Raw genomic sequence first — 17,516 nt, forward strand, 5'->3', positions numbered from 1 at the left:
AAGTTAAAATGTTAGGCAAATGTTAGATGAGAAATAAATGAGACAATATATGCAATCACATGGGTAAAATAAAATGTACGTGAATTATGACAAACCTTTCTTGTTTCTCTTTATCTTTTTGAAGGCACTTGTGTTGTGCTTTCGTTTGTTTCTTTTTCTTTTTAAGCTCCAATACGCCTTTCGGTCGAGTCCCGTTCATTGGTCTCCCTTTTTCAGATCCGATGCAACAACCAATACTTCGTCATCATTTTCTTCAACATTTGTGGCAACACCGCATCTTTTTGGACTTCAACATTGTCTTGATATATTTCTTTCGTTGGTACAACCTGCTCAACTTCTTCCAATCCCTTTTGGAGTGCATCTTTAGCTTTTAGATATCCATTTTCATTGATCAGCCTTTGTTACAAGCTTCATTGCCAAATGACATAACTCATTGTACCAAGAAAGATTGAACTGCATTGCAATTTGACAAATATGGTTTGCTACCATTGTCTCTTACAACTCCGACTTTCAACTTTGCTTTAGTCCACCTCTCAGAGTATATATTGATTAGGAATCGTATGTATATTATTATGATAAAATACCTTCAATATGTGACGACAAATAAGGCCAAGGGACTCAAACTTTTTGCAGCTACACTCAGTCTGAAAGTTAGACATATCAATTGCGACCTTTCTTACAGACCCTTCTCTAGTAACTTCATATGTGTATGTTGTACCATCAACATTGCATTCCTTGATGTTATACATAAGATGTTCCTTATACTCAACTTCAAATATTTCAAAAACAGCATGTGTGTACATATCAGACGCTTGCTTTAGCATGGGTGTAGAGACAAATAACCTTTGGGACATCTGAGATGAATTAAAATCAGCTTCAATTTCTGCCTGTCGTCGAGACTGAAGTAGACACTCAAAACGATGAACTAACAAACTTAGTCAAACTGTACTTTCTCTTCACATAATTTTTCAAAAGACTATTGGTACTTTCTCCACGCTGAGTAGTGGTCATGTCTGCACAAAAAATGTCTCGCCCATACACTAATGCCCATTTCTTCTTTATTTTGATCAATTCAACCAACCACTTATTTTCCAAAAGATCATAATCATGCAGCATCTTGTCCCATCTTGATAAAAAAATATCCTCTGTCTCACAATTGTATACACACTTATTGAAGTCGTTTAGAAACCCATGAACTCTGTATACATGGTGGAGGTGCTTTCCGGCATTTAGATATATATGCCACAAACAAAGACGATGCTGTGTTTCGGGAAAAACAATTGGGATAGCCTTCGCCATTGCTGGACACTGGTCGGTAAGAATAGTCTTTGGTGGTTTTCCTGACATTGCTTTTAAAAAGGTTTTAAACAACCATTTAAAAGACTCGGCACTTTCATCTATCAAAAGCGCACCCCCAAATATAATAGACTGCATATGATGATTGACACCAACAAATGGCGCAAACGGTCGTCCATACTTGTTTGTTCTGTAAGTCGTATAAAAAACAACAACATCTCCAAAGTAATTATAATCCATCACTGACGTTGCATCTGTCCAGAACATATTTGATAGTTGATTTTCATCATCACGCAACTCATCGTAAAAGAAAGATGGATTCTCGGCTTTCTTCCTTTTAAAATATTCTATAATTGCATTCCCATCTCCGTGCTTGCCAAGTTCTTGCTCACGCTTCTTACGGAGATAATTTTTATAATCGATGTATGTAAAACCAACATTTTCTAGTCCTCCAGCTTGATGCGTCATATATTTATAACCATCAATAGGCGCAATTCCTGCAAAGATCTAAACTACTAATTTCTGCTCCTTGTGGCTCTTTAACACGCTTTGAGACCTCAACAGATATCGCCTTGGATGGGGTTGCCAACTTCGTGGTTATGTTCATGTATCACCTCAAGAACAACCCATTCGTTTTTACATTCAAAACAGCCATGCGAGCTTTGCAACCAATTCTTGTTTCAGATTTATCATTTTTCACATTTTCATTCCGCTTATCCTTTTTTCGCGCACACCTTCCTTGAAACATACAAAGAACCGCCTCCTCACTGTTCTATCTGCTCTATAATATATTTTGTCCTTCCTAATACTAAAACCGATTTTACGAGCGTAGGAATTATAACTTGCATATGCCTCTTCCTCAGATTGAAAAACCAGTCCCTCATATAACAAATCTTCCATTGTTAGTTAAAGAGATTTTCTTTTCTTTGGAGGGAGTATGAATAAAACCTTTTTTTTTTCTTTTTTCGGATAGAGAGTTGAAAAAGAGGGCGAGATTGTGGAGATTTCCCTCCCCCCATTTTCCACGTACAGAATCTTGCCTTATTTTTCTTATTTGTAGCGATTTTGTTTTGATTTTTTTGGTATCTTCTATCTAACACCGTTAGACCTCTTTGTTATTGGTGTTAAACAAGTGAACAGGTGTCACTATATTTTTGTAAGGTGTAAAAGGGTCACTTTTACACCCGGGCGGAGAAGATCTGGCCTCCTAAATATATATGTTACTGCTCACATAATATGTGCTTTCAAAGACGAAAAATTCTTGTTATTAAGTACAGAGAAGCCAAGAAATGAATTCTACAGGGAATTATACTACAAGAAACAGTACAAAGCAGGAAGAACTTGAACAGAGTTTCAAACACCACACGACATAATCATATCATCTAAAGGAACCTTGAACGTCGGCATTCTGTAGGGAGACCTTGTGGAAAACGCTTTAAATCGTTGCAGTAGTTGTACACCATATAATTCTTTTGCACCCATCTGAGTTTTCTTCGGCTAATTGGATCAAGACCTTGAGTCTCCCATTCACTGTCCGAGAATGAGTCACTAGATTTCGTGTTGACATTGAAGTTGCGGTAATAGGCAGTGAAGGGAGCTTTTGTCCAATCAGCTTTAACAAGTCCCCCTCTTGTTGCCCAATCATCGGCGTTCCACAGGCTGGAGTAGATCTTCATTGGTTGGCTTTTAGGGAATGGAACACCCCTCGACTCTGCATTTTCGAATTCTCTTATGGGAGTATTGTCCACCATGAATCTGACAAAAGAGGAATCAAGAATAAGAAAATGTTCAAGAACCAATATATCATTATATATGCTTGGTTTTACAAAACAAAAGTGCGAGAAAACTTACTACATTCATTAGATGCTTAAATTTACTAAGTTATGAAGTGTTTGCTTTACTAACAAATTAAAATCTTTTGATAGTAGCACAAATTTGTTGGTTTGCAAAAAACCCTTTCTTCACCTGTTGGCCAAGATAAACAACACAGGGACGGACCCTGATACATACGCGTAATGCATGCATCTCCATGAACAAACACACCAATGTGATTTTAAGGGGAATGAGATTCATTCAGCTTTTGAAGCAGGCTAGACGCTACAAATAGTCATACTAAACCTAACAAAGTGTGAATGAGAGAGAGTTCATTGGATTCTTACATTATGCGTTGGGGGTTCCAAATGATGGTGTAGGTGTGGAAGTTCCTTGTGGGATCAAACCATAGATAAAATTGTTGCTCTCTGTTACCCTTTCCTTGGGTGAACACATTGGTATGGACTATATAGGGGTCTCCAGTCAGGTTTCCCAAGAACTCAAAGTCGATTTCATCATGCGCTGCACCTTCAGAAGATAGCTAAAACATACATAAGAAAACATTAGTTATTTAGTTCTTTAATCCACTTCATTCATATTAAATTGTAAAGACTAGTAGCTAGTGTGCATTTGTGCATAGTGACTTACATAGTAGGCAGTGACTGTGCCAGCAGAGTTTCCAGCTACAAGTTTAAGTTGCATATCAATTCGTCCAAACAGATACTCTTTTTTCGATTTGAAGCCAGAACCAGAAGTCTTATCAAGTGATAGAGTGAGGAGTTGGCCTCCATTAAATATCTTAGCACGACGATCACCAAAAGTGATGTCGAAATCTTGGTAGAAATTTCCAGCATAAGTAGCCATTAGATAACCAAGTAGTAGAGAAAACAAGAGAAGTGTAGCTGATGACATTTTGATAGTATGATTGACTAGTCACTTTTGAGAGATGAAGAGAGAGGGAGATGTTTTTGTGAATGTTAGTTCAATTAGATGGTCTATATATAGGAGAAGCAAAGGAATGGAAATGGGTCAGATCAAGCCATCAAGGTAACTTGTAAATCTAGTAGGTGGAGTCAATAATTCAGTGTCTTTTGTTGGTAAACTACGTACGATGCTCTACATGGACATATGCGTTCTCGCAGCTGAAATTACATTTATGCTTCAGATATTCTTGTACTCGTCAATTTTTTACTACTTGACTTTCAATTCCCATCCATTAACACATGTTAGTTTATTTAACCATAATTTACAGACGCTATGATCTCAATCCAGCCAAAAAGCACATACCACCAAACATGAATGTGTTTGGACCCGACCCGAATTGTGGGACCAAATTGAGGAATGATGGTGATTGATAACACGAAAGGAAATGTATGTGAAGGTTAGTATGGAATATGGATACCAAGTTAGACGCGTCACTACAACTAACTATTGGTGCATAGCTGGAACAGCTTAGCTTTTGAGTTTTGAATGAAAAAGGGAATGCATTTTATTAAGAGTGATGATTTTGTTACTTTGTATCATTCGGCGGTGAAGGTCCCATCCCCCCTCCTTTATTGTGTTTGTTATGTTATTCAGTTTTAGCATTGCACGCTGGCAATATTTGTTGAATAATTGGGGTTCAGTTCCCAGCATCAGAATTAGGATTAGATAGTTTCCATGCCAGATTATTTCAATGTTGGTCACAAAATTCTCAGTTTTCTTATCTAATTTGGTTGCGCAGAAAATGAAAGTGGAAAAAAAATTGCAGAGGAAATAAAATAAAACTAGAGCATCTGTTCATGTATGTTAGTTGTATTTGACAATATGACATATTTTGATTTGTCATATTTTGATAAAACTAGAGCATCTGTACCCTAATATTTAACATATTTTTTCAATTCTAAGCATTTTACAAATACTTTTTTTCACAAATTTTGATATATAAAGTGGCATGAAGTTCGAAACTATCGTAGACAAATTGTCAGCATTCATCCAGTAAATCGTTGTGTATTGTATTAAAACTATTTCAAAACAGAGAATTGCTAGCGTCCTGACCCTATAAAGGGGTAGGACCATTCTCACCCACTAAAAGACAAAATGAAAGACATGTTTACCTATTTGATATGTTTTATAATTTTGGTCGTCTTCTGGGGACTTCAACCAAAAACAAAGCCTCAATTTTTATACTTTCTCGATCTCCTTCTTTTCTCTCTCTTTTTCATTGGTATACATTGTAGAAAGATTTATGTGGTAGTTTCACTTCCGATCGTTACGGCACAAGTGCGAGTTGGTTGTCAAACTAAAGCAATCCCAGCAAGCACCACTTACAAAGATGAAAAAATAGAGGAGAGAAATTGAACATTTTATATTCCAGCATGATGCTAATCATATTCCAATTCGCAGCAAAGTAAACGCTTTTAACAAAGTCACAATAACCTAAAATGTTTCTTTACTAAAAAAAAGTATCAAATTTGAGAAATTTTTTCTCTATAAGTATTAATTTTGGGGGGTTTTCAAAGCCATGAGGAGAAGAAATGAATATGATAGTTGCCAAGATTTATTTCGTCACAAATGGGTTTCCGACCCATTTTTGGATCGAGTCTTGGAGAAACTAAAAGAGGAATGAAGAAGATACCGAGAGTGCATAACTCTGTTTTCCCTCTATTCGATTTCTTTTCTTTTTTGTTTCAAGTTTGGAAAGATTGAACCGGTTGAACCATTACCCTCGTTTCCTTTCTCGTCTTTTAGCGGGTGAGAATGGTCCTACCCCTATATAGGGTCAGGACGCTAGCAATTCTCTTCAAAACAAATGTAAATTGTATGTATGAGATAAAATGACAAGTGGCTAAGCTCTGTCCTACTCAGAACTTAGCAAATTATTAGCAAAAAAAACTTTGTTCATTAATTGCTCGCCATTGGCAGGAATTTGTGAAACTATGTCTTATTCCTTTGTGATTCCAGCTAGTAGCTATGAATTCAATCCATAATGGTACTGGCAATAACAACTAAACAAGTAATATCTCAATGTTTCTTTAATACAAGTAACTAAACTATGACCAACTTTCCTACCTTCCTTTAGCATGCCAGAATAAGAGAATTCGATTCCCATCAAGAAATCATTAATACTCTCCCCCACCAAAACACTGTCTTACACACTCATCTTAGGGGAATGAAATCCTCCAATATCTCCATTAATGTCCTTGTATCGATATATTTATCAGTGTTTATAGTTTATACTATTCTATCAAACCTTTGCTGGTAAGCTATGATCTAGTCTATAATTATTTGGTATTAGTTTCATAATCCACTTTTATTGTCTATATAGTTTGGCATCAAAGCCATCATTTGGTAACAGAATCTACACATAAAATAAATGTGCTCGATTGTCCTGGAATAACTTTATTCGTGGCATCTCAATCCAAATGCTAAAGAAGGTTTGGAAGTGAGGATATTTAACTAATCTATGATTTATGCCCATAATTACACATATATCCGCTATGAATTGGCATTTTGTATTCTTATTCACTGATTTTAACTAGTGCCAGGGATTGCAGTTAGTAACAATGAAATTTTCCTACTCCATAATCTGAAGTAAACTTTGACCATGCCTTCTCAAAAGTTCCATGTTTCTTCACGTACCATCCCTAATAAGCCTCCCTGATTATATGCAATTCCTTGACAACATCCTCAATCTTCATTCGAGCATTAGGCAATTCCACCGAACAGGCAACACCAATTCTCAGCACTAAAATAAGGCTTTCCCTTATTCTATCGCTTATATTGTTGATAACTTCATTATTCCCATTTTGTACTAGCATTCTTTTGTCTATGATCTCCATCACCTGATCTGGCAAGGCCATCTTAACATAGCTATGAAGACTAAAACCATTGCTAAACATGTCATGAGTTGGTCTTTTTCCTGTGAACATTTCTAGGACAAGTATCCCATAACTGTATACGTCGCCAAGGGTGGTGACCTTGCCGCCCATGCCATACTCTGCAGAATATGTACAATGTTTTAGAAGGTTTACAGGGAAATATATTTATGTACGTTATTATCCAATAACACACATAACTATGCTTCTTCGCACTCCTCGGTATAATGCAAAAGATTGCAAAGCCAGATTAGGGTCTCGCCATTTTAGACTCAGTTATTTGAGATCTGATTTCATCTTGATAGAAAGCCTAACTGATGGGTTATGTAGTGAGGCTTCTGTAGCATGACACAACCAGATTGAAAACCTCATAAAAGTGGTAACTGATAATGCTATCTTAGAATTCCTCTGCTCAGGGACGGAGCCAGGAATCTGAGCTTGGTGGGGGCAAAAGTATATGAGGAAAGTTCGGATTATTTCTGGAGGGATAAAACCTTATAGTTTCAGAAATTCTTATACTGATGATAACATGACATAAGAGTTTTTCAAATATTTGGAGTTGCGGGGATGGGGCAGTGGGAGCACGTAGTTTTATCCTTGCCTCTGCTGTCTTTTGCACTATATCAAGCAACAAAACTGCATCTAGAACTACTATGTATTGCCATGAAATTGAGCTTGGCGATTCTCACTGTGCTAATTAAGATACCTTGTAAGAAAACAATGGATGACATCTTACCTGGTGGAACATACCCAATAGTACCCTTTATTGCAACAGAGGATTGGCTTTGTCCAAGATTTGACAAGTTACTGGAAATAATCTTTGCCAACCCGAATTCAGCAACCTGAGCAGTCATATTCTCATCGAGAAGAACATTGCGCGGCTTGAGATCACTGTGCACAATTGTTGTTGGGCACTGATTGTGGAGATAATCCAATGCCATGGCAATGTCAATGGCAATGCTTAGTCTTTGCCCCAGATCGAGTGTTTTTGGTTCGTGCAGCCTGTCCCAACTTTGACGCAACCAATTTTCTAAGCTTCCATTAGGCAAGAGCTCGAAAACTAGAGCTTTGAAGTCATTACCTTGAAAGTCTAGACCAGAACAGGACGTCAAGATCTTTACAAGATTTCTGTGTCGGACCTTCCTCAAGGCATTGCATTCAGACATGAAACTTTTTGTAGCCCCTCGGCGTTCTAACTTCAGTACCTTCACTGCAACAACCTTTTTTTCATCTAGAATTCCCTTGTACACGGATCCATAATTTCCAACACCAATCAAATTGTCTTCAGAAAATCCATTAGTAATTTTGTGGAGTTCTGCATAAGAAACTCTCAGATAGTGATGATCATGTGGAGACGTAGAAGGTTTCCTTCTTGAAATATTTTTCCGGTGACGCTTAACATAGAGACATGACAACAAAATTATGCAAAGGATCACCACAGTCACTGGAACTATGACTTTGATTGAAATAGTCTTTCTATTTCGCTTACACTGGCCGAGCTTCAATTCAGGTATGCCACCACAAAGTTTTGTATTTCCAACTACTGAAACCTCACTTGCATTTTTAAAGATCCCCTCTAGTGGGACTTCCCCCTCAAGCTCATTAAATGACAAATTTAAGCTTTCTAAATAGGGAAGTTGTACTAGGTATTGTGGAATCCCTCCATTCAACTTATTGCACGAAAGATTTAGAACTTTAAGCACCTTCAAAGTATCTAAAGACCTAGGAATTTCTCCTTGAAGGGAGTTATTTTGCATGGAAAGGTATTCCAAGCTCAAACAGTTACCAAGAGTTGTTGGAATTCTACCAGATAAGTTGTTATTAGAGACATCTAGTAACTCAAGATTTCTCAAGTTACCAACTTCAAGCGGGGTGGAATCGGTGAAGGAGTTTCGAGACAAGTCAAGATTCAATAGGGAAAAGAGACTAGTAACATGTTCACTTATATTTCCACTAACCTTGTTCTGTGAAAGGTCCAGTGTTTGCAATCCTTGACAATTCTTGTTCTGTGAAAGGTCCAGTGTTTGCAATCCTTGACAATTCTTCAGGCTGGAAGGAATGCGTCCTTGTAAGTTATTTTGTTGCAGTGTGAGCACGTACAATTTGGTGAGGTTTCCAATAGAAGCAGGGATCTTACCTGAGAGTTGATTGTTTTGAAAGTCCAACATTTGTAGCTTTTGGAGCTTACCAATAGCACCAGGGATACTGTCTGTGAATTGGTTATCTCCCATCACCAAGGAAGTTAAGTTGACAAGGTTCAGTATTCCTTCAGGAATACTTCCAGATGACTGATTTCTTCCTAAATTCAGCATCATGAGAGTAGTTGAAAGATTGGATATAGAATTTGGTATAACGCCTCCAAAAATATTGCCGCCCAGCCCCAGTACCTGTAGGCCGCTACAGTTGATCAAATTGGTGAGGAAACTCAAGTCATCGGTGCCACCAAGTCCTCCCCCAAGATTATTTTCTTCCAAGTTGAGCCATAGAAGACCTGGTAGTCCCTCTAGGTTGACGGATACCTTTCCAGTAAATTCGTTTGCAGATATATCAAGACGTTTGAGCGATGAAGCATTAGCTAACGAATCCGGAAATGGTCCACTGAACTTGTTTTTTCCAATAAAAAATTCGTCGATATTAGGAAGATGAAGGCTGTCGGGAGGTATCTTTCCGCTAAGCTGGTTTTCCACTAAAGAGAGAGTGACTATGGACGAGATATTGAAAAGCAAAGCGGGGACGGTTCCAGTAAAGTTGTTGTCACTGAGTCTAAGAAATGTTAAGCTTGACATTCCACCAAGAGTATCAGGAATACTTCCCTCCAAATTGTTATAAGCTAGAGAAAGAATCCTGAGAGATGAAAGGTTTCCTAGAGAAGATGGAATTGATCCCACTAGGTGGTTGTAGTTAAGCGGCAAGGTTTCAAGCTTTGACAATGAGCCTAGTTCTTTTGGAATCCTGCCAACAAGATTGTTATAATTTAGACGCAAGGACGAAAAATTGGAGCAAAATGATAGATTTGAAGGAATTTCTCCATCCAAAGAATTATTACTCAAAAGAAGTTGTTGCAGTCTGAATAAGCGACCAAGCTCCATGGGTATTTCACCGTGGAAGCTGTTGTTTATGAGATTGATCCTCCTGAGGAAACTAAGGTTTCCTATATGGGGAGATATTGATCCTACCAAGTTCAGGGACGGCAAATTTAGTAATGTAACTCTCTGCGTTCTGCCCTTGTACACCTCTGCGTTCTGCGTCTTTGGATCAATATGATTGGTAAGAGAGTTACATTTTCTCATTATTTTACCAATCATACACCTCTGCATTCTGCCCTTGTACAACATTTTCTCATTATTTTCTCATTATTAAAAAAAAAAAAAATGACTTGAATCAGTGTGTGCAGAGTGCAGACAAGAGAAGTAATATCTAATCAACCCAGCCCTTGTACAACATTTTCTCATTATTAAAAAAAAAAATGACTTGAATCAGTGTGTGCAGAGTGCAGACAAGAGAAGTAATATCATAATCAACCCAGCCCTTGTACAACATTTTCTCATTATTAAAAAACAAATGACTTGAATCAGTGTGTGCAGAGTGCAGACAAGAGTGTGCAGAGTGCAGACAAGAGAAGTAATATCTAATGTAGTCTTCGAACCAAAGGCACCATGGAATGTGTATTCAACCACATATATCACTGTACCGTTTGGACTGGACACCACAATGAGCAGCCCTTATACATGAAATTTGATCCATCTTACGCTAAAAAAAATGCCAACTTGCGAGAAGGAAACAGTTCAGATAGATCACTACTCGCATTTCTCATACTTTTCAACAATTTTAGGATTATAGGAGGAATTTCGTGATAGTGGAGGTGCAGGAAGCATAAGGCAGCAAAAAAGTTAGATGACACAAAAAGAGTACAGAGTAGCTTCATCCACTAGACACTAGTCAATTCGATACAAAATTCAATGTCTATATATGTGCTAAACGGACCAATGGCTTCATTCCCTACTTCAAACATGGTATAGTTACCGGTTCATGTATTCGAATAGTGTTAAAACTGCTGCAACATCCTCTCATGTAAAACTCTATGCCACCACGATAATCCTTAAAATATGCATTTCTGGCCTCTCCGCATCTGGCAATAAGATAAATAATGTGAGCAAACAAAACAAGACATCCGAATAAAATCCAATGTAAACGCGTATCTAATTATATATAAAACAGGAAATGAGTTCCTACAAGAGTTTACTGATTCACAAAATCCGTAAAAAGGTAGGTAATCATTATTTTCTTTTTCCTTTCTTTCTTTTTGTGATAAAGGGACAAACTGTATGGCTGTGTTTGGAAGCATGTTAAGTATGTCTTACGCGCTGGATTACAGACACGATGTTTTAAGATGTTTGGTCAGATGCATTTCAGGAATATTGCCTACAAGCAGGTGAAGAGCATAAAGATGAAAAATCGTAAAAGACGTATCTAACTAAATGTTTTCTGATCTTTACTGTAAGATGCAGATATTCAAGGCACTACGAGCATGTCCCAGATCCTCAAAACATGTACTCTACTTTCTAATAATAATTGAGATATAGTTTGTAATAACGGGGATATAGTCTCCACTCTACATACCCTATCCTAAGTGCGTGCGCAGGACACTTTATAAAGCCTACCAAAATGGTCATAAGGAAATTCGAAGTTTCATCTACCATCTAGAATATACAAACATTTTCAAATCTTAAAATACACATGTAACTCGTAAGAATCCTAAACCCTAAGAGTCCTGCTCATGGTAATTAAAAAGCGGATGCTTGTGCCTCGATAGTTACATACTTCTTAGATAGCCAAAGTGAACTATTGAAAATCAACAAATCGAATGCTAGTCTTCATAGTATGGCATATGATTTTATTGACAATCAACAGCCAAATAGTTTTGAAACTCCAAATAAACTAGATCATCTTTTCCATCTCTCAGGCACATAATTTTGGATCAAGTTATGAGACTAAGAGAAAAGTTCACAAATCTCCAAATTTTGGATTAACCCCCATACCTATAGGCTATACCATTTAAAAGTTAGCATAAAGTTTACAACGTACTCTCTGAATATGATCATGAAAGGGAGATAAAAATGCATTGAAAAGCATGAACTTTCCTATGGTTCTCAAAGACAATCTTTCCTAGATACTTTTGAGTCTTTGACAGACATTTAAGCGCAATTTCACGAAGCTACAAATCGAATATTTTACACTTATGAGTTCCCCATGCTATACCACCGGGAACAATCTCCATTACTACCTCAATAATAAGTAAACACATGTCCTAAACATTAACGAATAGAGCATCCGAAAGACATTTCTTCTACTTACATATTAAGAGTTCATAGTACAAAAGTTAGGATCATGTAACTTAGCTAGTATAATCTAACTAAAAGGCAGCTTATTATCCCATTCTTTTCTCTCAATGAAAAACAGATCAATAATGTTATGACATTTTAATAGTACCCCAAAGCATATATTTCAACAAATCAACAAAAGATCTATATCTACTAACAAACATAAACTTAAAACTAGCCCAAAATAAACACACCCCAAGACTGAAAAACAAACAAAGTAACAAGAAATAAATATACCATTTTTCAAGTGGTACCTGTTCTTCCATGTGAACACCAAAGAAGAGCAAAACATGGTCAGCAAAGAGAAGGGGAAGACAAAATCAGAGACAAAACTGTATGTAATAGAGAGAAGAGAGAAATGTACACACACGACACACCGTGTGTTTTGTCTGGGTTTAAGAAGGGCTTTGTGTCTTTTTTGTCTTTGCTTGAGAATGAAAGGTTTTTTTGCTTTTCAGTTTTTCAAAGGCACGAATCTAGAGAGAGACAAAAAAAGATAGATTTTTTGAGATTCTAATATGAGATCCACGCTCACTTTTTAACTGCAAAACTCTTGTTTTAGTGAAAACTGCAAACTGGCCGTGTGAACGTTATGATTATGTTCTGTACTATATACGACCAGAATATTTTTAACACCTACCTAGTCCCGAATCTATAACCCAAATATCTTCTGAAACTAATCCGCTATTGCAGTACTAGACTAGATTTTGGACTGCCCGGGATAGGGGTGGGCAATGGGCCCGGTCGGGCTAGCCCGGCCCTAAACATTTAAAACCCTTCAAATATTAGGGCCGGATCGGCCCGGCCCTAAAGTCAGTATAGAGTTGGGTCAGGCCGGGTCACAAGTCTAAACCTCAAGCCCTTACCCTACCCTAAGCCCTCTTTAAAAGCTTTAGGGCGAGGGCCTATATATATATATATATATATATATATATATATATATATATATATATATATATATATATATATATATATATTTTTTTTTTTTTTTTTTTTTACATCACTTTTAAAACTCATTTATATTACAAAAATGTATAATAATCTACAAACTCAAAGTCCAACCAATCTAAGAATAATCCAGTATAAGTCCAAAAATTTAAAATGCACATCCACAATCTAATGAATCAAGACATCGGTAGTTCGAATTTGTTCTTCCTCAGACTCAAACCTTACTAAAATTACATTTTAAATTGAAATACATAGACAAATAATTATATTATCATTTTAAAGGAAGAAGTAATAGATATAAAGAATAAACATAATAGTTTTGGTTAAGGGTCATGGAAGTTGTTAAACTATTTGTAATATCATAAATTATTTCTATAATAGATTCAAACAAATATAATATTACCTTTCTTCTAATTTAAAAGTGATTCAAGCTTTGTATATGGAAATAAAAATATTGGCTTTTGAACAAGTGATGGAGAAAGGTTTGAGATTACAAATGTCATTTTTCCTCGACACGATTGTTTTGGTTTCTATGTTACAAATGTTTGCTCAGATTTTGCTTTAATGGTGTGGAAGGAAATCTTTAGTTTTAGACTTGGCTTGGATGTGAATAAAAATATAATTTATAAGAAATAAGTGAGAAAAGAAATTGAGAATAATAAGTTATGGACTTTGACTTGATGATCAAAAGAATAAAGTCTTATTTTTTATTAGGCTAGTGCTCATTGTTCTTCATGGCTGTTAAGAGCATTTGCAATGCAAGTCATAACTTTCACCCCCTCTATCACCGCCACCTCCTCACTTTTCACCCCCTCTATCACCAACCCGGTGATAAACAAGGTGAAGTCAGGTAATGCAAAGGTGATAAAAACATCTCGGACGGGATGTTAGATTCCGCCCGAGTTTTTTATAACGAGACGGAATGTAACATCCCGGCCTCGATATTTTATAACGAGACGCTGATGGCTCAATACCAACAGACGCTTAACAGCTCCATTTTCACTTCATTTCCACCAAAATTCGATTTTGTAGCCTCCATTCACAACCTTTGAACACAAATTTCCATTCATAATGACTTCTCCATCCCCAACCCATCCCCACCAACCTCACCACATCAAGAGCATTCCCCGATGGTTTGAAATGTCAAAATTTCCAAAAAAGGGGCAAAAGGATCGTCCGAGAACGCTGTAATGTGGGCGGAGGACGAAATTGAACTTGGGTTTAATTTTCCACCGCGTTGTGAAATCGAGGACCACCCACCATTAGCGTCAACATCGGTCCGACACGAGCAAATCGAAAGTGGCGGAATCTCAAGTAAGTTTTGATTTTTTTTTAAGTTAATTATTATTATTTATGTTAGTTTATATCAAGTTTGTTGTTGTTTGAATTTGTCGATTATTTTAGTTTGAATTTGTATTAGTTTATATTAGTTTATTTTAGTTTGAATTTGTCGTATTATTTTTTAGTTTGAATTTGTATTAGTTTATATTAGTTTATTTTAGTTTGAATTTGTCGATTATTTTAGTTTGAATTTGTATTAGTTTATATTAGTTTATTTTAGTTTGAATTTGTCGTATTATTTTAGTTTGAATTTGTATTAGTTTATATTAGTTTATTTTAGTTTGAATTTGTCGTTATTATTTTAGTTTGAATTTGTATTAGTTTATATTAGTTTATTTTAGTTTGAATTTGTCGATTATTTTAGTTTGAATTTGTATTAGTTTATATTAGTTTATTTTAGTTTGAATTTGTCGTATTATTTTAGTTTGAATTTGTATTAGTTTATATTAGTTTATTTTAGTTTGAATTTGTCGTATTATTTTAGTTTGAATTTGTATTAGTTTATATTAGTTTATTTTAGTTTGAATTTTATCGATTATGCGGTTTGTTGAATGTAGGAAGTACACTTATGGAAAGTGCGTTGTGCACTTTCAAATGTTGTGTCGTGGTGGCGTTGTATGAAATCAAAAACGGATCCTAATTTTGTCACGGTTACCGATATTATATCCGCCACACCATTTGGGAGTTTTTTTAATTCTAATTTGGGACAAAATGATCAGCGTTGTTGTTTGGGATAGTTGAGCGGTGGTGGCCAACTACCCACACATTTCATTTCCCATGGGGTGAGCTTGGGATTACCCTCTTGATTTCACAATGCTCACGGGTATCCCAATTGGTTATGGAGATGCCGCTCCTTTTGATGAAACTTTAGAGGTTTTACTATGGCGATGAAGTTCTTTGAAGGTTTTGATTTGGTTGAAGATGATGAGCAAGACGAAGTTTTTGAGATTATCGGCCGAAAGCGCTTTAAGGGAGGAGCTATAAATATGAGTTGGTTTACGGCGAGATATTTGAATAGACTCAAGGAGAAGCCGAAAGACTATCATATTGGTGAGGAGTCGATCCACGAAGTATGTACGCGGCCTTCCTCTTCTACTTTGTTGGTGCGGTATTATTTGGATATGCCGATAGTTATTTACGATCGGGTGGATGGCACCGCCTCCTCGACGAGAGGATGTGGGATTATGATCGGGGTCAATCCATCTTAGCATACCTTTACCCGGGCTAGACCTCGCAGTTGAGACGAAGCCGCTAAAGGCAATTTGTCGCGGCTTTGTTTGGATTATACCGTAAGTCTTATTTATTAAGTTATTGTTTCATTTCATTTATTTATCTAATTATTAATGTTGACATGTTTATATATATATTGATATTGTATTTTATCTATTGATGACAAGATTGGTGGTAATGAAGCATTTTCGCAGTGATGCATCCCGTGTTGAAGAGGTTGGAAGAGGATGAGACTCATGACCTGATTCCACGATTCAAGCATGGGGCTTCATCGTGGGGGGGGTATGGGGACCTATCACATAATATTCATAACACTCGCCGCCAGATTGAGCTTTTAGAGCTAGTCGAATTGAAAGTGGCAACCCCGGCCAAGTCCTTCATCTTTCGCACTTTTACGCGGATATTCCGGATGTTCCAGAGAACAGATGAGTACCGTAGACTATCATATATGTGTCATAGAGCAAGGTTTCTTTCTCACGCTTAATGATACTTTATAGGGTCGGGCCAATCGCGATGGTACCTTGGGGACGATGTTGGCGGCAAGTATCCGGAGAGATTGTTATACCTTACCCACCACCTATGGATATGATGTTCGATATTCTTCCCCGCCGTTCTTTCACACTATAGAGCAAAACCCAAATGAGTGGGCCGACGATCGCCTTTCGCTTTTACGGGCGACTATGACTTATATATGGAAGAGGGTTGGTCGAGGTCTCTTGCTAGGTGCGTTATACCGGGCACCAATTTTGAAGCGGGTTACTTCCGAGCATCGAGGCCCGACATTCATTTCCCGTGAGGAGTGGAGTTGCCACACCACGTTCCAGTGGTGTTTCATGATATTCAGATGCCGCAAAAGAACTCCACGATATTTGATGATGATGACCTTTGGCATCGAGCATGATTACTTCGGGCAAGATATGAGAATACCTATTCCACCAAGTAGATGCCGCAGCAGTAGCAGATTTGTCGGTCTGATACCGAAAGCAGCTTAGCCGAGGTTAGTATGATTTGAATTTATTTATGATTTGTTATTATTAGTATTCACTATAACCCCTAACTTGCATTTGTTTTGTTAAACAGATGAAGTAAGGTCGAGTTCTTAACTACATGACTCTCTCACTTACGCCATGCGTGAGTCCTTCATGGAGTCCTCTCGCCGCAGTTTTGAGTACTTACAAGAAGAACGTGAATCGAACTTTGCAGCTTCGAGAGACGGTGCAAGAGTTGGAGAATGCCGGAAGTGGAGTACCTCAAGCTCAAGCTCAACCGCAGAGGCGACAACGACGTAGGGGAGAGCTCTTCGACCGGCCTTCGTAGGGGAGGAGGTCTCGAGATATTTTTTTGTAGTTTGTAATAACGTATGCGCCATTACTTGTCTTATGGCGCTTTGGGATTGTTGTTTGTAATGAATTTTGATTAGCGGTTTTTTTCTTTGATGAGTTTTGGATATGAATATGTCATTAAACAAAGGAGGTTATGTCCAATTTTTTAAGAAATTATAAGTTAGTTTTTTTACCGAAGCTTACGTGTTAGACTTGGGTGTTGTTCATGATTGTTGTTTGTCTTCTTTATTATTTTCAAAGTATATTAGCAGGTTTTTATATGAATATGTCAATAAAACAAATGAGGTTATGGCCAAAAAAAATTAAAA

The 17,516-nt window shown here is 37.0% G+C and overlaps 2 protein-coding genes and 1 pseudogene across 3 annotated transcripts; all 3 read right to left on the reverse strand.

The window, feature by feature from the left end:
* Positions 1-912: 912 nt before the first annotated feature.
* On the reverse strand, positions 913-1,764 carry LOC147478432 (protein FAR1-RELATED SEQUENCE 5 pseudogene; annotated as a pseudogene).
* Positions 1,765-2,533: 769 nt separating this feature from the next.
* LOC147478433 (xyloglucan endotransglucosylase protein 1-like) lies at positions 2,534-4,236 on the reverse strand. Its single transcript, XM_086582491.1, has 3 exons — positions 3,757-4,236; positions 3,456-3,649; positions 2,534-3,051 (listed from the first exon to the last, which is right to left on the reverse strand). The coding sequence occupies exons 1-3, from the start codon at positions 4,018-4,020 to the stop codon at positions 2,679-2,681; spliced, it is 831 nt and encodes a 276-aa protein (XP_086438617.1). The 5' UTR covers positions 4,021-4,236; the 3' UTR covers positions 2,534-2,678.
* A 2,345-nt stretch (positions 4,237-6,581) lies between these two features.
* LOC147478434 (uncharacterized) lies at positions 6,582-11,046 on the reverse strand. 2 transcript variants are annotated; one of them, XM_086584554.1, is made up of 3 exons: positions 10,989-11,046; positions 7,702-9,917; positions 6,582-7,087 (listed from the first exon to the last, which is right to left on the reverse strand). In XM_086584554.1, exons 1-3 carry the CDS (start codon positions 10,994-10,996, stop codon positions 6,735-6,737), a joined length of 2,577 nt encoding a protein of 858 aa, XP_086440680.1. In that variant the 5' UTR covers positions 10,997-11,046; the 3' UTR covers positions 6,582-6,734. The 2 variants fall into 2 exon arrangements, with proteins under 2 accessions (XP_086440680.1, XP_086440681.1); XM_086584555.1 differs by having other exon boundaries at positions 10,012-11,040.
* Positions 11,047-17,516: the final 6,470 nt, after the last annotated feature.

The sequence above is a fragment of the Coptis chinensis genome, chromosome 9, assembly GCF_015680905.1.
Source record: "Coptis chinensis isolate HL-2020 chromosome 9, ASM1568090v1, whole genome shotgun sequence".
Classification (NCBI taxonomy): domain Eukaryota; kingdom Viridiplantae; phylum Streptophyta; class Magnoliopsida; order Ranunculales; family Ranunculaceae; genus Coptis; species Coptis chinensis.

What these genes read in the sequence shown, in the direction of transcription:
- LOC147478434 (XM_086584554.1), bottom strand. An exon ending in TATTGGGTATGTTCCACCAG is followed by an intron (nt 7,088 to 7,701) that starts GTAAGATGTCAT and finishes CATATTCTGCAG; the next exon opens with AGTATGGCATGGGCGGCAAG.
- LOC147478433 (XM_086582491.1), bottom strand. Translation starts at nt 4,020, where the DNA reads ATGTCATCAGCTACACTTCTCTTGTTTTCTCTACTACTTGGTTATCTA. An exon ending in GCACAGTCACTGCCTACTAT is followed by an intron (nt 3,650 to 3,756) that starts GTAAGTCACTAT and finishes TGTATGTTTTAG; the next exon opens with CTATCTTCTGAAGGTGCAGC. An exon ending in TGGAACCCCCAACGCATAAT is followed by an intron (nt 3,052 to 3,455) that starts GTAAGAATCCAA and finishes CTCTTTTGTCAG; the next exon opens with ATTCATGGTGGACAATACTC.